Raw genomic sequence first — 21,271 nt, 5'->3', positions numbered from 1 at the left:
CATGTACACACATTTGCCTCTATACCTTGCCAGAGAGCTGCCTTTTATTGAGATTCTGAAAAGAATTCAATAGAGCTTATAAAATTTTAAAAGACAAAAATCAAGTTAAACCGAATACATTAAAAGTTAAACAGAATAGTTATACATTAGGAGAGACAATAAATGGAAAGTGTGTTTTGGCTCAGCTTTGACAAAGGACAGCAGCACTTTGTTAGCACAACTGAGGGCACAAAATTACACTGAGGACAATGAATCTGACATGGTTTGGCTCTGTGTCCCCATCCAAATCTCATCTTGAATTTTACTCCCATAATACCCATGTGTTGTGGGAGGGATCCGGTGGGAGATAATGGAATCATAGGGGCAGGTCTTTTCTGTGCTGTTCTCATGATAATGAGTAAGTCTCACGAGATCTGATGGCTTTATAAGTCAGAGTTTTCCTGCACAAACTCTCTTTGCCTGCTGCCATCCATGTGTGATGTGGCTTGAGCCTCCTTGCCTTCCACCATGATTGTGAGGTTTCCCCAGCTACATGGAACTGTAAGTCAGATTAAGCCTCTTTCTTTTGTAAATTGCCCAGGCTCAGGTATGTCTTTATCAGCTGTGTAAAAACAAACTAATACAGTAAATTGGTACCAGCAGAGTGGGACGTTGCTAAAAAGATACCTGAAAATGTGGAAGTGATCTTAGAACTGGGTAACAGGCAGAGACTGGAACAGTTTGGAGGGCTCCAAAGAAGATAGGAAAATGTGGGAAAGTTTGGAACTTCCTAGAGACTTGTTGAATGGCTTTGGCTAAAAGCCTGATAGTGATATGGACAATAAGGTCCAGGCTGAGGTGGTCTCAGATGGAGATAAGGAACTTGTTGGGAACTGGAGCAAAGATGACCCTTGTCATATTTTATTGAAGAGACTGGCAGTATTTTGCCCCTGCTCTAGAGATTTGTGGAACTTTGAACTGGAGGGAGATGATTTAGGGTATCTGTCAGAAAAAATTTCTAATCAGCAAAGCATTTAAGAGGCGACTTGGGTGCTGTTAAAGGCATTCAGTTTTATAAGGGAAGCAGAGCATAAAAGTTTGGAAAATTTGCAGCCTGACAATGTGATAGAAAAAAAAGAAAAACATTTTCTGAGGATAAATTCAAGCCGCCTGCAGAAATTTGTATACCTAAGGAGGAGCTGAATGATAATTCCCAAGACAATGGGGAAAATGTCTTTAGGGCATATGAGAGGTCTTCACGGTAGCCCCTCCCATCAAAGGCCTGGAAGCCTAGAATAAATGGTTTCCTGAGCCAGGCCCAGGGTCCCTGTGCTATGTGCAGCCTAGGTACTTGGTGCCCTGCATCCCAGCTGCTCCAGCTGTGGCTGAAAGGGACCAATGTAGAGCTCGGGCTGTTCCTTCACAGGGCGCAAGCCCCAAGCCTTGGCAGCTTCCACATGATGTTGAGCCAGTGGGTGCACAAAAGTCAATAATTGAGGTTTGGGAACCTCTGCCTAGATTTCAGAGGATGTGTGGAATGCCCAGGAAGAAATTTGCTTCAGGGGCAAGGTGCTCATAGAGAACCTCTGTTAGGGCAGTGTGGAAGAAAAACATGGGGTCAAAGCCCCCCATAGAGTCCCTACTGGGGCACTGCCTAGTGGAGCTGTGAGAAGAAAGTCACCGTCCTCCAGACTCCAGAAGCTGTCAGTAGATCCACCAACAGCTTGCACCATTCACCTGGAAAAGCTGCCAACCCAAGGAGGCAGCCTGGAGGGAGTCTGTACCCTGCAAAGCCACAGGGATGGAGCTGCCCAAGACTACAGGAACCTCCCTCTTGCATCAGCCTGACCCGAATGTGAGACATGGTGTCAAAGGAGATCATTTTGGAGCTTTTAAGTTTTGACTGCCCCATTGGATTTCAAACTTGCATAAGGCCTGTAGCCCCTTTGTTATAACCAATTCCTCCCATTTGGAAAGGCTGTATTTACTGTATTTACCCAATGCCTGTACCCCCATTGTATCTAGGAAGTAACTATCTTGCTTTTGTTTTTACAGGCTCATGGGTGAAAGGGACTTGCCTTATCTCAGATGAGACTTTGAACTGTGGACTTTTGGGTTAATGCTGAAATGAGTTAAGACTCTGGGGGACTGTTGGGAAAGAATGATTGGTATTGAAATGTGAGGACATGAGATTCGGAGGGGACAGGGGTGGAATGAAATGGTTTGACTCTGTGTCCCCATCCAAATCTCATCTTGAATTTTACTCACATAATTCCCACACATTGTTGGAGGGACCCAGTGGGAGATAATTGAATCATGGGGGCAGATCTTTCACATGCTATTCTCATGATAGTGAATAAGTCTCATGAGATTTGATTGCTTTATAAGGTGGACTTTTCCTGCACAAGCTCCCTTTGCCTGCTGCCACCCATGTAAGATGTGACTTGCTCCTCCTTGCCTTCCACCATGATTGTGAGGCTTGCCCAGCCATGCGGATCTGTAAGTCCAATTAAACCTCTCTCTTTTATAAATTGCCTAGTCTCGGATATGTCTTTATCAGCAGCATAAAAACAAACAAATACAGAATCCATGCCTGCTATTTAGGAAGAAGTTTATTTCACAAAGAGATGGTCAGGAGGAAATCAGTAGAAAGGGGAGTTTAACTTATCTATTTAGTTATTACTCTCAAATATCAGATTTCTCAAAGGAGATTTTGGGAAGGGAGAGATTGCACTTCACCCCTGGTTGAGTTTTTTGACAATTGCCTGACAGGTATTTTTCACTGTAATTGATTTTCAGAAGTTACACTTTGTCCTACACACACAAGGTAAAATGATATTTGTTATTGAGCCTTATTTTCACCCATGGAAAGGGTTAGCATGCAGGAGACTTGGGGAACTTGCAGATAGGGAGAATATTTTCCTAAGGGTGGGCCTGAAATCTTCAACAGTTCAGTGGAGATGATGAATGTGTGTGATACAGTAATATTCATATACAATAACAATCACACACACTCACCTCTACATTCACATGAATGCACACTCACACTTCTTGCTGCATGCTCATACTCATATCCTCACTTGCATGCATACACCCGTGCATGGTTATCATGTAAGTTATTTATCACTGTAGTGTGACTCCTGCTTTACATATGATATTGAGTAGCTCTGTATTTTGATGGATCTCTCTCAGGATGAATTTACCACAAAAAGCACCCTAAGAAGTTAAATGTGCTATTTCATTTAATTATTTAATTTAAGAGATTTCATTTAAATTGTTCCTCTGTTGTTCTTTCTAATGACAATCAACCATCATGACCTGCTGTTTCTTGAGGTAATTTCCAGTTAGACCTAATGAAACCCTAACAATAGATAGCACAGGTAGGGAATGCTTGTTTTCCTGTTTGCAAAAGATTGAAGAAAAGTTCTAATTTATTGTGTATATGAGCCAAATCCTTTCTAGCTAAGCCACTAAAATGTAGTTTTTAATAAAAGTTCTAAAACATTATCCTCTTTGGGCCATTTAAATTGATGTTTTGTTTGTCATAAACTTACATCATGCCTCACATCCTATCACCAGCAGAATGTCAAGATTTTGAGGTCCTCTCTGGGTACCAAGACTCTCATTCCACATGGTTTACTATATCCCTTAATCCCACTCACTCGCTTACTCTTTTTCCATTACTCAAACCCTTTCATTTTGCCCAGGGAAACTCATGTTTGTTACCAGCAAAATATTTAGTTCCTACATTCTTTGTAGCCCTTTCACTTTCTTATTCTAAACAAAGCCTGGTTTACTCCCAATGACGCTCCATGTAACTCTCTCACGTAGGACTGTTTTCCTTCCACAACCTCCATATAAAGGGGCCTGAGATGTAGAAGTTCTTACTGATCTTTCATTTTTACTACTTCCAGATCTGAGTCTTTCCTCTGAAAGACCTCTAGGTTCCAGGAAGAGGTGCACCACCTTACCATACTATTCTCTAACCTCTTTGTTGAAGTTAACTATAGACTGGCACATCACAACTCTCATCATTTCTTGACAATTTTCATTCTAGACTCCCTGTAATTTTTGTGAAAATTATTTCTGCCCTTTTTCCTAGTTATTTTAGGAAATATAGATGATACAGATTATGCTCCCAGTGGTATGGCCTTTCAGTTTCTTGGTCTCTTTTCTGGAAAGTCTTATTTCTTCCACCCACAGTCAGTTCATCAGTACCCATTTTTAAAATCCTCCATTTTGGCCATCCTAGTCCTTATAACCACCTCCTACATTTTAAATTTACTCCCTTTCATGTATCTGTTACAAGAAGCTCTAGCCCTAGCTCTTCAGGCTATGATTCCCCTGATCTCTTCACAGGCCATCTCTAGTTTTACCACTTCACTTCCTTTCTCATCATGATGTTTATAATCATGTTATAAATCACTCTTCTGCATATATTCTGTACATTTTTGTTCATCTCATCCTTTACTGTACTAGACAAGTAAAAATGCTTTCATCTAATCCTCTGCCTTCTCTGAACCTATATACAAAGAGTTTCATCCCTGAAGGAAAAAATTCACACATCTGACCGTGTTCACTTTAAATTCATAAGCACAGACCTTCAGGAGGCCTCCAGGGCAATTGTCCAATAGCCTACTAGTCCATTTTCCCTGTCAGTATGTTTCTTTAATCTTCAAGATTTCTAGTTCACATTTTCTGATCTAAAGACTCTTTCTTTTCTTCCTCGTCTTTCTCATCTGATTACATTCCTTTTTTATAACAAATAAAGTAGAAACAGCAGAAAAAAGTTCAATATTCTTCATCACTACAGGTACACATTTATCTGTCTTTTACCCACATAGACAATTTCCCTTTTTGTACAAAGAAAAACTCTGTATCTTGGTTAATCTCTTTTCACCTTCCTCTGTAATTGTTTTCCCTCTTTTCTGCATTGTCATTTCCTTCATCTCTACTGATGATTCTCATCAGTATGTCAGTATGCTATTATGTCTAGAATTGAACATAAACAGAAATTTTACCCCACAACTTTGCTAACAACCACACCTTTTGTCAGCTTCTTTTATAACACTACACCTGAAAATAACTTTCCATGCTGACTGTTGCACTTCCCTTTCTAGAATTTTCTCTTGATCCTCTTCAATATAGCCTGTTAGATCCTACACAACACACATTATAGCCACATTTTCAAATGGAAAAAAATGAATTCAAACAAAATAAATTCAAAATAAGGAGAGATAGCTTATCTAAGTTAGAAAGAACCAGAGAAAGAATTCTTTAAGTATAAAGAAGGTAGAATGTTAAAGGTCCAAAGGACCACAGTGACTCTTGAGCAATGAATCCAAACCTAAATAAAATCTCTGATATGCTGATAAAGAATCCAAAATATTTATTGTAAAGAAGTCTTCATGAAATAAGAACTTCAAGTAATATGGGATTATGTAAAGCTTGAGATCCAAAAGAAAGTTAAAAATTATCAAAAGGAAATGAGAAACATAAGATAGGGTATAAAAGAAGAGATAGATTTTACTAAGAAAAGTAGACACAACTTCTGAAAATAAAAAAAATGTATTGAAGGGACTGCAAAGTACCTTTGAAAGCTTTAAGAATAGGCCAGAACAAGCAGAATAAACAATTTCAGAGTTAGAAGACAGGTCTTTCAAATAAACTCGGTAGGAAGAATACATAGAAAAATGAATTGAAAAACCTAACAGAGCCTTCAAGACATATGGGGTTATGTATTGCATCCAAATTTATGAATCATGGATGTTCCAGAGGGAGAAGAAAAAGTAAAAGTGTGGGAAACTTGTTTGAAAGAATAACTCAGAAAAACTTCCCTGACTTACTACAGATCTAGACATCCAAATATAAAAAGCTCAGGTGATTCCTGGGAGATGCATTGCAAGAACAACCTGCACAAGACATCCAGTCATCAGACTACTAAAAGTCAACATAAATTTAAAAATCTTAAACATGGCAAGAGAGAACTATCTAATTACATGTTAAGAGAATCTCATCAGACTAACAGCAGACTTCTTACCAGGAATCTTACAAGCCAAAAGAAATTAGGGTCTTATTATCAGTCTTTAAAGAAAAAAAAAAATGACAACCAAGAATTTTGTATCCTGCTCAACTAAGACTCATAATTCAAGAAGAAAAACAGTACTTCCCAAATAAGGGAATTTGTCACAAACAGACTGACTCTACAAGAAAGACTTGAAGGAGTTCCAACACATAGAAATGAAAGAGCAATACTTATCATTATGGAAACATACAAAGTATAAACCTTACAGATCTCATTTTAAAATTACCTAATTGAGACTGCAAAGAAAATTAAGAAATAATTCACAATATTACAGAAACAACCCTCAAAAATTAATACTGACCTTAAATATAAATAGAATGAACACTCCTCTTAAAAAATATAGTCTAACAGAATGAATTTTTAAAAATTCAACTATATGCTACATACAAGAAACCCACCTAACTCAAGTAACTTGTAAAGACCTTTTCAGACTCAAAGCAAAGGGGTGCAAAAAGATATTATATGAAAATACAAACCAAATCTGAGCAGAAGTAGTTATACTTGGATTAGATAAAACAAATATCAAACCAAAAACCATAAATAATGACAAAGAAGGTTACTATATAAAGAATCAGTTAAGAAGATATGACAATTCGAACCATATGCACCCAGCACTGGAGCACCCCAATTCATAAAACAAACACTACTGGACCTAAGGAAAACAAAATAGATAGCAATACAGTATTAGTGGGGTCTTTCAATAACCCACTGACATTAGGCAGATAATGGTAGCCAAAATTCAACAAAGAAACTTTTACAATGGACATTAGACCCAATGGACCTGACAAACATTTGCAGAACATTTTACCCTACCACCTCAGAATATACATTCTTCTCATGCACATATGAAACATTTTCAAAAATTGACCATATACCATGCCTAAAGGCAATACTCAATGATTTTTTAAAAATCAAAATAATATCAAGTTCCATTTCAGAATACAGTGGAATATACAGTGGAATAAGACAGAAATTAGTTCCTAGAAGAATTCTCAACACTATAGAAATACATGAAAATTAAATAACCTGTTCCTGAACAATTATTTGGTCAATGATGAAAGCAAGGCAGAATTTTTTTTAAAAAAATTGAAATGACGCTGGATGTAGTGGCTCACTTAAGGTCAGGAGTTTGAGACCAGCCTAGCTAAAATGGTGAAACTCCATCTCTACTACAAATGAAAAAAATTAGCTGGGTGTGGCGGCACATGTCTTTAATCCCAGCTGCTAAAGAGACTGAGGCAGGAGAATTGCTTGAACCTAGAGGTAGAGGTTGCTGTGAGCCAAGATCACACCATTTCACTCCATCCTGAGTGACAGAGTGAGATTCTGTCTCAAACAAACAAACAAAATTAAGAAATTGAAATGAATGAAAATAAAGACACAACATACCAAAACCTCTGAGATACAACAAGTCAATGCCAACAGGGAAGTTTTTAGAATTAAATGCCTACAACAAAAAGATAGAAGGATATCAAGTTAACAATCTAATGTCATGCCTCACAGAACTAGTAAAACAAGAATAAACTGCACCCCAAGCTAGTAGAATATAGTAAATATTAAAGAACAAATCTAACTGAAATTTGGGCAAACAATATTGCAAAGGATCTGTGAAATAAAAAGTTGTTATTTGAAAATATAAGTAAGGTAGACAGACTACCAGTAGATTAACCAAAAAAAGAAAGAAGATTCAAGTAAGTACAATCAGAAATATTAATGGTGTCATTAAAACTATTACCACGGAAATATAAAATATCATCAGAGACTACTATGGCCATCTCTACATACACAAACCAGAAAACCTAGAGGAAACTGATAAATTCCTGGAAACATACAACTTCACAAGTTTGAACCAGGAAGAAATAGAAATCCTTAAAAGACCAATAATGAGTAATTAAATTGAATTAGTAATAATAAAAAAAAATCTCCTTATGACAACAACAAAAAGCGCAGGACCAGAGAAAATTATTGCCAGATTCTGCCAGACCAAAAAGGAAGAAATAATACCAATTATACTAAAACTATTTCAAAAAATCAAGAGGGAAGGAATCCTCTTCAACTAATTCTATGAAGTCAGCATCATGCTGATACCAAAGGCAGGCAAGTACATGACAAATAAAAGAGAAAACTACACATCAATATCCCTGATGAACACAGATCCAAATATCCTCAAAAAAAAAAAAAAAATCTCTAGAAAATAAAATTCAGCAGCACATCAAAAGGTTCATCACAATGAAAAGTGGACTTTTTCCTGAAATGCAAGGATGGTTCAATATATGAGAATCAAAAAATGTGATTTATAAAATTAACAGAAATTTCTTTTTTCAAAAAGCATATGATAAAATCAATTGATGCAGAAAAAAACATTTGATAAAATCCAGCATCCCTTTATGATAAAAACACTTACCAAACTAGGCATAGAAGAAAAATACTTTAAAGTAATAAAAATCATATATATGACAAACCACAGTCAATAACAAACATATCAAATGGGGGAAAATTGTAAGCATTACTTCTAAGAATGGACCCAAGATGAGGATGCCCATTTTCACCACTCCTATTCAACACAGTATTGGAAGTGCTATCAGGAGCAATAAGGCAAGACAAAGGAATAAAAGGCCTCCAAATGGAAAAAGAAGAATTTGAATTATTCCTGTTCACTTATGATATAATCTTACACCTAGAAAACCCTAAAACTCCTCTGAAAGTCTTAGACTTGATAAACTACTTCAGTAAAGTTTCAGGATACAAAACCAATGTACAAAAATCAGTAGCATTTCCATACACCAATAATGATCAAGCTCAAAACCAAATCAACAACTGAATCCCATTTACAATAGATACAAAAAATGGGAAAACATTTAAAATAATAGGTAAAAAAGTCTTTATGAGGAGAACTACAAAACACTGATGAAAAAAGTTATATATGGCATTAAAAAATAGAAAAACATCTCATGTTCATGAATTGGAATAATAAATATTGTGTAAAATGACTATCCAGCCCAAAGCAATCTACAGATTCAACACAATTATATTAAATTACCTATGTAAATCCTAAAATTCATATGGAATCAAAAGAGTCTGACTAGCAAATTCATCCTAAGCAAAAAAATAAAGCTGAAGTTGTCACATTACCTGACTTCAAATTATACTACGTCTATAAGCCAAAATAAAATGGTATTAGTATAAAAATAGACACATAGATCAATGGAACAGAATAGAGAAGCCAGAAATAAAGTCACATATCTACAACATACTGATTTTTGACAAAGTAACAAATATATATACAGTGAGGAAATGGTGCTGGGAAAATTGGAGAACCATATATACAGACATAAAATTGAACCCATATCTCTCATCATATATAAAAATTAACTCAAAATGGATTAAAAATCCCAGCACTTTGGGAGGCTGAGGCAGGTGGATCGCAAGGTCAGGAGATCGAGACCATCCTAGATAACATGGTGAAACCCCGTCTCCACTAAAAATGGAAAAAATTAGCCAGGCATGATGGCAGGTACCTGTAGTCCCAGCTACTCGGGAGGCTGAGGCAGGAGAATGGTGTTAACCCAGGAGGCAGAGTTGCAGTGAGCCGAGATCGCATCACTGCACTCCAGCCTGGGCAACAGAGCAGACTCCATCTCAAAAAAAAAAAAAAAAAAAAAAAAAGATGGCTTAAAGACTTAATTGTAAGGCCTGAAACTATAAAAATCCTGGGGGAAAACCTAGGAAAAACTTTTATTGACAATGGTCTAGGCAAAGAATTTATGACTACATCCTTAAAAGGAAATGCAACAAAATAATATATCAATGGAACTTACTTAAACTACAAAATTTTTGTTCAGTAAAAAATAGTAATAATCAACAGAGTACACAGACAACTCACAGAATGGGAGAAAATATTTACAAACATGCACCTGAAAAAGGGTTAATATCCAAAATCTACCAGGAACTCAAACAACTCAATGAAAAAAAAAAGAAAAAAAACCTCATTAAAAAGTGGGTAAAGGATATGAATAGACATTTTTCAAAAGAAGACATACAAATGGCCAATAAATATATAAAAATGCCCAACATCACTAATCATCAGAGAAATGAAAATTAAAACCATAATGAGATACCATCTTACACTCATCAGGATAGCTATTAATACAAAGTCGAAAGTCAAGAGATGTTGGTGAAGATGAGAAGAAAAGTGAATGCTTACACACTGTTGGTGGGAATGTTAATTAGTACAACCTCTATGGAAAACAGTATAGAGATTTCCTGGTGACCTAAAAATTGAACTACCATTTAATCCAGCAATCCCACCACAGGGTGTCTACCTAAAGACAAAGAAATCATTTTATTAAAAAGACACCTCCTGACTTGTATGCTTATCACAGCACTAGTGACAAAGCAAAGTCATGGAATCACTAATCACTAAATTTCCATTCACTGATAATTAGATTAAAACATTGGCATATATGTATATACTATGGGATACTAGTCAGCAATAAAAAAATGAAATCATGTCTTTTTATAGCAATGTGGATAGAAATGGATGCCATTATCCTGAGTGAAATAAATCAGAAACAGAAAGTAAAAAATGCATGTACTTTCTTTGATGTGGGAGCTAAACAATGGGCACACAAGGATGTACAGAGTGGAATAACAGACATTGGAGACTCTAAAGTGTGGGAGGTTGGAAGGGAGTGGGAGAGAAGAAATACTAACTACTGAATATAAAGTACACTATTCAGGTGATGGGAACATTAAACCCCAGACTTTACCACTGCCTCATATAATCCATGTTTCACAACTGTACTTGTATCTCTAAATCCATAAAAATGAAAAAATTTAAAACAACCAAAACCACCTTTTTGTTTCACCTCCCATCTTCATGCACTAGTTTTGTTTAGGTTAACAGTGATGAGCATATAATGAAATCCAATGGTCACTTTCTAGTCCCTAACTCCTATGAACTCTCAGCAGGCCTTGACATAGTTTCTTTATTCATTACTTCTTCATATATTCTTCACTGTGCTTCAAGGACATGATCCTTTCCCAGTTTTCCTCATAACTCATGGGACCTCCTCAGTTTCCTTCAGTGTCTTCTCCTTCTGTTATTAATCTCTAAAGTTAGAGTGCCTGTTGCTGTTCCTAGGATGTAGTTTCTATCTGTACCCAGGCCCTAGAACATCTCAATATGCAACTGGATTTAAATAGCATCTATTTATGTTGCAAACTCTAAGATTTGTGTCTATGGCTTTAATGATTTTCCTAAATGGTAGATTCTACATATTCATTGTTGGTAGATACCTAACAGGCAGCTCAGTTTTACAGGGATATAAGAAATCTTGCTTTAACACTTCCTCCGAACTACCCTTCCTTCATATTTTCCCTTTTGTTCAATAGTATCACCATCTTTCCAGAGCTCAAGCCAGAACCTTGGGATCATCCTTAAATTATCTTTCTCACATGCCACATTCAATCAACAAGCAAATCATATTGGCTTTGCCTTAGAAAATGAAACAAAACAAAGAATGAAGCACAAATATCTTCCCACTTTATCATAACCATGCTCAATAATAACTCATCGTGAAGAATGATCATAGCCTTCTGTTTTCCCTGATTTCATTCTTGTCTTCCAAAAACACATGCCATGCACAATCAGAGTGATCTTCTCATTAGGTAAGCCATAAGCATTAGGTAACACTAATGCTTAAACCCTCTGGGGCTTCTGAACACACTTAGAATAAGCTCCAAAGCCTTTCCTCTGAACAATATAATCTGGACCATGCTAGCTCTGTCATTGTACTTCACACCTCTCTCTTCCTCACACACTTTTTTCTAACTTTGTATGTATCAAGTATGCTCCACACAAGGGCCTTTGTCTTTGCTCTACTTTGCCTAGCTTGTTCCTTTCCTGTCCTCATTTAGCATGGCTTGTAGCTTCTCTCTTCATGTCTTCATTTAGGTCTCTTGTCATATAACTTTCAATGCACAATATCTGAACTAGTGTCTCTTACCTATCCCCACTTTTTCTATCTTCTGACTCTGATTTATTTTTCTTCCTAGTGCTTCACATTTACCCTGGTTTACATATTTACTTGCTTATTTGTTTATTAGTTCTTCTGTATACATTCACTCTCCATTCCCTATTCCCACTGGATGCTAATGAAGTTTTATCATTTTCATTCACATTTGCATCTTCAGTGCATGGATCTGTGGCTGACACACATAATGAATATGTACTGGATGAGTAAATGTTTACACTCCTGCTCAGTCTAGTTTTAGCAATAGCCTTACAATGTAAGCATTAGAAAATCATTAATAAAATGAAGTTTATATTTTCATTCTCCAGTCAGCTTTAGAAAACTTTTCTTAAAAAAAAATAAATAAATACAAAGGAAATCAAAGGCTGGTGAGAAATTAATAAATGCTTTGATAAGTGGTAATGTTGATTTAATCACTTTTTAATCGGATAAAGCATAACTATATTCAAGAATGGAACAATGTTTTTAAAACTCTCCTTTTCTCATGAAAAGGTTTCAATTAAGAAGCTAAAACATGCTGAGATGTAAACTATCATGAAATTTTGAGGTGAATTTTTATAAGTTAATGAATTTGTAATTTGGAAATATAGAGGGCTTCTTCTGAATAGACATTTTATATTAAGATGAAGCTATACTTATGGAATATTTAGGGTATGGATTTTAATAAAATTTGCAGGCAGGGTGAAAATAAAACAACTGCAAACTTACTTAGTTTACAGGTTTAATTCATGTTAACAAAAGTTAAAACACATTGTTGGTTGCTTTTTTTTTTTTTTTTTTTTGGGATGGAGTCTGGCTCTGTGGCCCAGGCTGGAGTGCAGTGGCGCGATCTCAGCTCACTGCAAGCTCCGCCTCCCAGGTTCTCACCATTCTCCTGCCTCAGCCTCTCGAGTAGCTGGGACTACAGGCGCCCGCCACCACGCCCGGCTAATTTTTTTTTTTTTTTTGTATTTTTAGTAGAGACGGGGTTTCACTGTGTTAGCCAGGATGGTCTCGATCTCCTGACCTCGTGATCCACCTGCCTCGGCCTCCCAAAGTACTGGGATTACAGGACAGGCGTGAGTCACCGTGCCCGGCCTACTTTTTTTTTTTTTCTACCATGTTGTGCTGTTGACTGGCCGTGAACTTATGATCAACTAATAGGTTTTAAAAGTACAATTAAATGTTACCCCAGGTCACTCTACTTATCACGTATATTTTTAAGATCTACATGCATGTCTTTACATGTTTCCAGTTTTAGGTGATTGAGTGCTTATCCTGGCCAGAAGGGCACACATTATCTGCTTCCCGGCTAACTCTCCAAACATCATCTGCCATACCCTCTCACTCAGTGTGTTCCTGTAAACTGGCTTCTTTTCATTCCTCAAAAATTCTAGCTCTTTCCTGTCTTAAGGAAACAAGACCTAGACCCTCTCCATGAAAGCCCTTCATTTGGCTTTTTCTTTACCTCCTTAGATATAATGTCACTTCTTTTGAGATGTACTCTGTGAATCTTTCCCGTCACATCCCCTTACTTTAATCCTAAATTTAATGTCTCTTTTTATTCCTTTAATTGGAAGTCTTTTCCCTTATTAAGACAAAGAGCAATGTGTAATTATGTGTTTATTTTTATACTTATTTGTCTCACATCAGTCTTGTCATTTTCTAAGCTGTGAGACAACAGGTACCTTATTGGTTTTACTTACTAAGAAATATTCATCATATCCTGTCTAAAAAACTGTCTAATAAGTGAAAAAAGGAATGAATTATTTACACATATTTTTCTTATGTCTACAAGGGTATCGTGAGATACCAGGTCAACAGCCATGCTGTGGGTGAACTGAAAGCATTAGAATTTCATTACAAATTGAAGTTTATATTTATACCTGGTTGCTAAATGTTTTCTTCAATGAAATCAACAGATGATTTACTCTAACTGGCTCATTAGGATGCAATGCAACTCAAAATTAAAAGTTCTTTTACAATCACACAAAGATTCTTCTACTATCGAGACAATTGTCAATCAGTGTGTGCCTTAAGATTTTTATTAAGAGAAGAAAGTATAGAGCCTAGATTTGACAATGGAAGTATTGGAAACAAAAATTATTAATGATGGCATTGAAAGATCAAAATAATTCTAAGAAAATGCATTCTCAAAGAATTAAAAATTGACAAAATATGAATTTGAGCGCAAAATACGTAAAAATATGCCTATCATTAGGTATGTTTTAGTCTAATATACGTGACAATGTTTCAAAGTGTCATACTTACTTCACAATCAGCAAGATACATACGGTACCTCCTGTTGCAGAGAACAAAGAGTTTATGACTTGAATTGCAACATAGATGTAAAATTTCCTTGTACACGCATCATCTCTTGGGCATTCACCCAAGTGGGCTGAGTAATTTCTGTTCCGGAGACCAGTTACTTCCACACAGCTACAGTTATAAAACACCTAAAAATAGTTTTTGAAATATTACCAAGTACATTTGCCAAATACAACAGGGCTATGAATACATTCCATTATATTTAAGGAAGTCTCAAACTAAAATATTTACAGTTTAAAAAATGTTATAAAAATATAGTTGCTTAATACTGAAAGGCAAAATAGCTTCCTGAATTTAGGAAGTTAAAATTAGTGTATGAAATTCTGTATATAATTTTTTCATTAATATACAGTGTTTAAAATATTTCTCTTCCGCCCGCATTTACTTTCTAAAATACACATTCTTACTCTCTTTGACAGGTTCTAAGTATTAGTGACTTACTCTGGGAAAGAACTACCAAAGAATCCAGAAAATATAGCAGTTTGAAAAGGGACAAAATCTAGCCACTCATGAAAATGGGACAGAGTGCGGGGGAAATAGAGCCAGGCACGGGTGCCAGAATTCTACTTAAGAAGACAAAAGCAACATTCAAGACCATAATGACAGGTAATGAAACATATTATATTATTACTAGAAAGATTTAACACAAAAGAATGTCCTGGCTAATGGTTAGAGTATAGAAGAGGAATATTAGGAACAAGCGATTTTAGAGATTTCATCAGGTAGGCAGTGTATGTTGTTAGGTGGCTTTAATAAATTCTGCTCTGATTCTACACTAAAGATTTAAGTTCATCTTGAACCTACTACTGCTAAAGACTATTTATTGAAGGAGAACTTGTAAAAGAATTGACCGGGTGCAGTCACTCACACCTGTAATCCCAGCACTTTGGGAGGCTGAGGCAGGCGGATCATGAGGTCAAGAGTTAAGAGACCAGTCTGGTCAACATGGTGAAACCCCGTCTCTACTAAAGATACAAAAAAATTAGCCAGGCGTGGTGGTGCACACCTGTAATCCCAGCTACTTGGGAGGCTGAGGCAGGAGAATCACTTAAACCCAGGAGGTGGAGGTTGCAGTGAGCCGAGACCGTGCCATTGCACTCCAGCCTGGATGACACGGCGAGACTCCATCTCAAAAAAAAAAAAAAAAAAAAGGAAAAAAAAAAAAAAAAAAAAAGAATTTAAATCCATACTTGTATGGTTCAAGAAAGATTTCTTTTACCTTTTTTTTTTTTCAATAGGAATAATATGGAGGAATCTTTTATGGAGCAAGCACATTGGCCAATGAAACCAAACTTTGATACAGAGAGCATTATTTTAACAATTTTACTGAGGATTTAGTAAAGGAACTTTGCAGTAGCCCCCCCACGGTATAGCCATTGCCACTATTAAGATGATGTCTCCATGTAGACAGAGCTCTCTTTAGGATACTAACATCATGTATCTTTCAGGTCTTCACTACTGGACAACGTGTGACTAGGGATTAAATGGGGCACCCTTACTGAAAGGTACTATAACTGATGAATATGAGATGTGAGCTTTTAAGTATAGTCTTTGGGCCACATATGTGCAAGTTTATTAAAGTTGTAGCCTATCTTCAAGGAAACTAGTATGCTTTATTCTTCAAATTTCTCCATGCCATTTAATTGGTAGGACATTGGGCAAGGGAAAGATAGAAAATGTTTAGAATTGAAGCATGGAAGAGTGTGGTAGAGAGTCATAATCACAGCTGACTATATTGCTAATGTTGGTAATAGGGAAAGGGCCTGAAAAACAGTTATGCAACTTTGTGAGATGTTGAATTGATTGTAGGTATGGGGAACAGCATACCTAATTTCCAATCATTGGGAGTTACCCAGGATATTGGGAAAAATCCATGTGTCACATGGGGGAAAAAAAAAAGCCTTTGAGTTAAGAAAGAAATGGAATTTCCAACGGATATGTTGGCAATCAGTGAGCAGGATACTAAATTATACTGAGTAAAAGAAGTGCCAGCTTTGGGAACATCAAAATAGGAAATCAAGAATAGGGAATTCGAGTAAACATGAAGCCTTGATTAATTTCTTAGAAAGTCCAAGACCACAGTGAGTCCCTAGCTAAACTTATCAGGATTTGTATATATTAAAATGCAAATAGATCATTGTCCTCATAAAGTGGGTAATGCTGACAACTGGCTAATTCTGAACTTTCCCCTAACTTCCAAAGGGTAAAGTGATTCCAAATTAATAAAAATCATGTGCTTTAGTCAAATGAGAGACTTCTTAGATACCCTAAATGCATTCAAATTCTAACAGGTCATATTCTTAAAATCTCAAGAAAAAAAGCGGGTAATCTCTAATTAGAAATCAAGTAACAGAGAAGTCTGATTGTGTCCTAAGCAGAGTTTTATATGAAGCTTTGTTTATAATTCACAGCTATCATGAGGACAGATAACACTGGAATCTTTTTCTTTTATCTTTTTATTGGAGACCTTAGTTATAGGAAGATTTGATAAGTAATTATTAAATCTGTGATTTTAATTAAGGAGAGGAGAAAAAGCAAAAACTAATACTCACTGTAGACTTCTTAATACCACTTAAAGATTTGCATCCTGCTAGACAAGGTGACAGGTAAGTTATTCCATTGTTCCCACAGACTGGTTCCCATTGACTTTCATCACAATTGCACTCTGAGTTGCAATAAGAAAGTGGTACATCTATATGAGATGCCACTGAATTATTTCTGAAAATATATGATAGAAATATATGAAAAAAAGAGAAAGAGGAAGTAGAGAAGGAGGAGAAGAGAGCGACAAGGGAATAAGGAGAGGGGAAATAGAGGAGGAGGAAGAGAAGGGGAAAAGAAGAGAAATAAGTGAAGGGGTTTTCCTTTAATTAGAGAAATCTGATTTGCTGACGTCAAAATGGCAATTTTTGTAATGCTTATTGACTTTTAACTCTCCTTCTTTACCAAGACATGACTTATGACCTAGAAAAAGTAAAACTTAAAAAAGAAATAAAAGAGGTTAGATAAGACTTAGACAAGAGGTCTTTATCATTCTATCAAAGAAACTTTACATTAGATAAGTAACTTCATTTTTCTGAGATTCACTTTCTCTTCGGGGAGGTAATGGCATTAGATTGACGTTCGTCTCAGCTCACTTTAAAATTCTCTGAATCTACGCATGTTAGTTAACATTGTTGAATTTTGCAATCTGTATTTTAACTACATAAAAAAAGAATTCGATGTGGTTAAAGCTGAACCTCTGAGGAATAAAAAATAATAGAATCAGTTGAAAAAGGATTAAAAAAAGTGTATATTTTTTTGAATAAAACTATATTGTTTATACTGATTTACTTTATAATATAGTTATAAATTACAAGATATTTTATATTTTGACTAAAATTATAAAATATGTTATTTGTATAATGTTTAAGCTTAAAGATTTCAAGTTATTTGTTTTGTAAAGATATGATAATTATTGAGGATTTATGAAATATCTTCAAATGAGTATATAATTTAAATTAAGAAAAATAAGTAGATTGTTAATTTAGAAAATACATTATGAATAATTTGATTTAATGACATCTGATACCTCTAATATCTCAAATTTGTGTCTTAATCTTAACATTGCTAGCCATATAATGTGTATATTTCTCTAAATCTTACTTTTACATCTATAAAACTGGGGTAAAAGTGTCCACCACTCATTTTAATTACCCATAAATTATAGGTGTTATTATTTCAATCTATGTAGTTTTTCCTTAAGGAATAAAACAAATTTTTATCATCTTAAGAAATGGACATTTTAAGAATTTGAAAATTGAAATTTCTCTCAATTAAAATAAAGTTTAATTACAATTGTTTTCTACCCTATTTTACTTGCACATAATCTTTTAATTCAATGGTTAACATATCACACAATTTATATAGCAATATATACAAACCCATCATAGGTCAAGGTTAGGCCGGCAACTGATTTGCTTTCACAGATTAGAGGGAAATAAATAAGTTGAAACAAGAAGGATATTATCGAAGTAAGAAGTGAAAATTTGGCAATTCCAACTAAAGACAATTTGAATTTTTTAATGATATATCCTCCTAAAAACATTCCAGTTGCAATCGTAGGAATGGTTATGACTCCTAGAAATAAAAGAAGAGAAAAAAGCTATCATTATATGAATATGGTTTTTCTGATATGTCTTTATTTATAGAATACAGTGTATATCAACCAAATTCACCCTTTCTTATTTCTTTAAGAGAAGGGTGGTGAACCCGGAAGGCGGAGTTTGCAGTGAGCTGCGATCCGGCCACTGCACTCCAGCCCAGGCGACAGAGCGAGACTCCATCTCCAAAAAAAAAAAAAAAGAGAAGGGTGGCACACTAGGGTGGAGGTAAGGGACAAGTATACCATATGAGAGACAAAAATAATTTATTTTGGCTAATTATGAGGGGTTGGCTTCCTCACGAGCAAAAGGCAGTGGCTAAGAATATTTATGTGTCTAAAACGGTTATTTCTATGAGGAGCTTTCTTTCTTTTTTTTTTTTTGGCAATCAACAACAACAAACAAAATCTTTCTTCCTCTGAGATTTCTATCCCACCACCTAAAATCCTTTACATCTCTCAAAACAGAGTTTCAATCCTCAATAACTCACTCCAATTTTGCCCAAGGCTTTAGAATTAAATTCTTGAACTAATCTCTTTATTATTCATAAAACACATACATACCCTGATATGATAAAAAATGTCTACATACAGGATTAAAAATGATTGATCCCTCTTACAACTTTTCCATTTCACGGTCCTGTAAGTGTTATTACAGGTGAAGATTCCTCTAACAAAAAATTCAAGCGAGGTTGTTGCGAGTCAAAACTTAATCTTTCAGTTTAAACCTGTCAGTTCAACAGGGAGATCATCCAGAAGCCTGTTCCAATGCTTCAGTATATAGATTTTCTAATTAGTACTTTCCTATGTACATATGACCTAGATACCTACCATTTGATACATTGTTTAACTCATCAAATATTTATGAAATTTCTACAAGATTTCTACAATACTGGAGCTGTGAGAAAAGTGATATAAGATAAAATTTCCTTAAGGAGAAGGTCTCAATATGACTTTGAAAATAGGTATTGTAGCAAAAAAACAAAAAACAAACAAAAAAAAACCTCTCTAAAATATGATATTTGTTTTGAATCATGCATATTTTGTAATGCATTTAAATTGATTCTCCTTCTGAAAACATTAATATGATGTGTTTTATAAGTAGCTGAGGCCTTATTTCAGTCCATGAATTATAGGATTATAAGGGTTATATTATAAAAGGGTTTGTCTTAGGATCTCAGTACTATAAGATCCAATTATGCAGATACCACATCTAAATGTTTTATTCACAAGCAATTTTTTTTCTTTACAATTTCACCTATAGAATTAAATTCACCTAACATGAGATGCAACCTCAAATGCAGAACGACGACGATATCACAAGATGGAGAAATTTTGTAAAGTTTGAGAGATAGTAAGATTATATTCAGTAAAATATAAAATCACCTTCATAATAAAATGTGACTTGGAACACAAGTACTCAGGAGTGTTTCATTTATCAAGCAAACAGGTAAAAAATATGTCTTACCCAACAAAAAGTTAGCCTGAGATGCAGACTGACCATACTGTTGCTCCATATATTTAAAGATGTAAGTGAAAGAACCAATAAAGCTGCTTATTTGTAACAATGTCAAAAGCACGAACATAACATACAGGGGATTGGTAAGGAGGCTTTTCAAAGACTGGAAAAAACCTATAGAGTTATAAAAATAAGATATTTCAATAATAAAATATATACTAATATCTGAATTTTATAAATATAAGTTATATAAGACTTAAAGTTACAAAAGACATAACACAGAGACAGTACCCTGCAATCCTACTGTCAAGTTTTTAATATATTCCTTCAGTATTTTCCATATGTATATTATTATTTATTTCTTTCCTTCATTTTAACCTCAAATAGGATGATACATAAATGGTATTTTTTATCTTGCTTTGTTCACTTAATATTTGGTTATCTTTGGCACTTTACCATACTATTAGATATAGACTAATTCACCTATTCATTTATTCAACAAATGTTTGGTTTTCAATTGGGTACCAGGCAATATGCTTAGTGTCCAAGAAACAAAAAAAAAAGTGAATCAGAAATGTGATGTTCACCAGGTGCAGTGGCTCACGCCTGTAATCCGAGTACTTTGGGAGGCTGAGGTGTGCAGATCGCCTGAGCCCAGGGGTTACAGACCAGACTGGGCAACATGATGAAATCCCCTCTCTACAGAAAATACACAAATTAACTGAGCATGGTGGGGCATGCATGTAGTCCCAGTTACTTGGGGGGCTGAGGTGGGAGGATCGTGTGAGACAGGGAGGTTGAGGCTGCAGTGAGCCATATTCATACCACTACACTCCATCCTGAGACACAGGGACAGACCCTGTCACAAAAAAAAGGAAGGAAGGAAGGAAGGAAGGAAGGAAGGAAGGAAGGAAGGGGGGGTGGGAAGGAGGGAGGGAAGGAGGGGGGAGGGAGGGAGGAAGAGAAATGTGATGTCCTTTATTTATTAGCATTTTTTTTTTTTTTTTTTTTTGAGACAGAGTCTTGCTCTGTCGCCCAGGCTGGGGTGCAGTGGCCGGATCTCAGCTCACTGCAAGCTCCGCCTCCCGGGTTTAGACCATTCTCCTGCCTCACCCTCCCGAGTAGCTGGGACTACAGGCGCCCGCCACCTCGCCCAGCTAGTTTTTTGTATTTTTTAGTAGAGACGGGGTTTCACCGTGTTAGCCAGGATGGTCTCGATCTCCTGACCTCGTGATCCGCCCGTCTCGGCCTCCCAAAGTGCTGGG

At 35.8% G+C, this 21,271-nt stretch overlaps 1 protein-coding gene across 1 annotated transcript in view; it reads right to left on the bottom strand.

Annotated features, from left to right (window-relative positions):
- The window catches only part of SLCO1B3 (solute carrier organic anion transporter family member 1B3), a 112,894-nt gene that overhangs the window by 17,750 nt on the left and 73,873 nt on the right, over positions 1-21,271 (bottom strand). Inside the window, exons 9-12 of the mRNA XM_025401663.1 lie at positions 20,016-20,180; positions 18,330-18,525; positions 16,959-17,124; positions 14,350-14,534 (exon numbers count right to left, since the gene is read on the bottom strand). Of these exons, the coding sequence (XP_025257448.1) occupies positions 14,350-14,534; positions 16,959-17,124; positions 18,330-18,525; positions 20,016-20,180 (712 nt within the window). The remainder of the gene's footprint in view (positions 1-14,349; positions 14,535-16,958; positions 17,125-18,329; positions 18,526-20,015; positions 20,181-21,271) is intronic.

This window comes from Theropithecus gelada, chromosome 11, assembly GCF_003255815.1.
Source record: "Theropithecus gelada isolate Dixy chromosome 11, Tgel_1.0, whole genome shotgun sequence".
NCBI lineage: Eukaryota > Metazoa > Chordata > Mammalia > Primates > Cercopithecidae > Theropithecus > Theropithecus gelada.
This window is presented reverse-complemented; position numbering and strand designations above follow the sequence as displayed.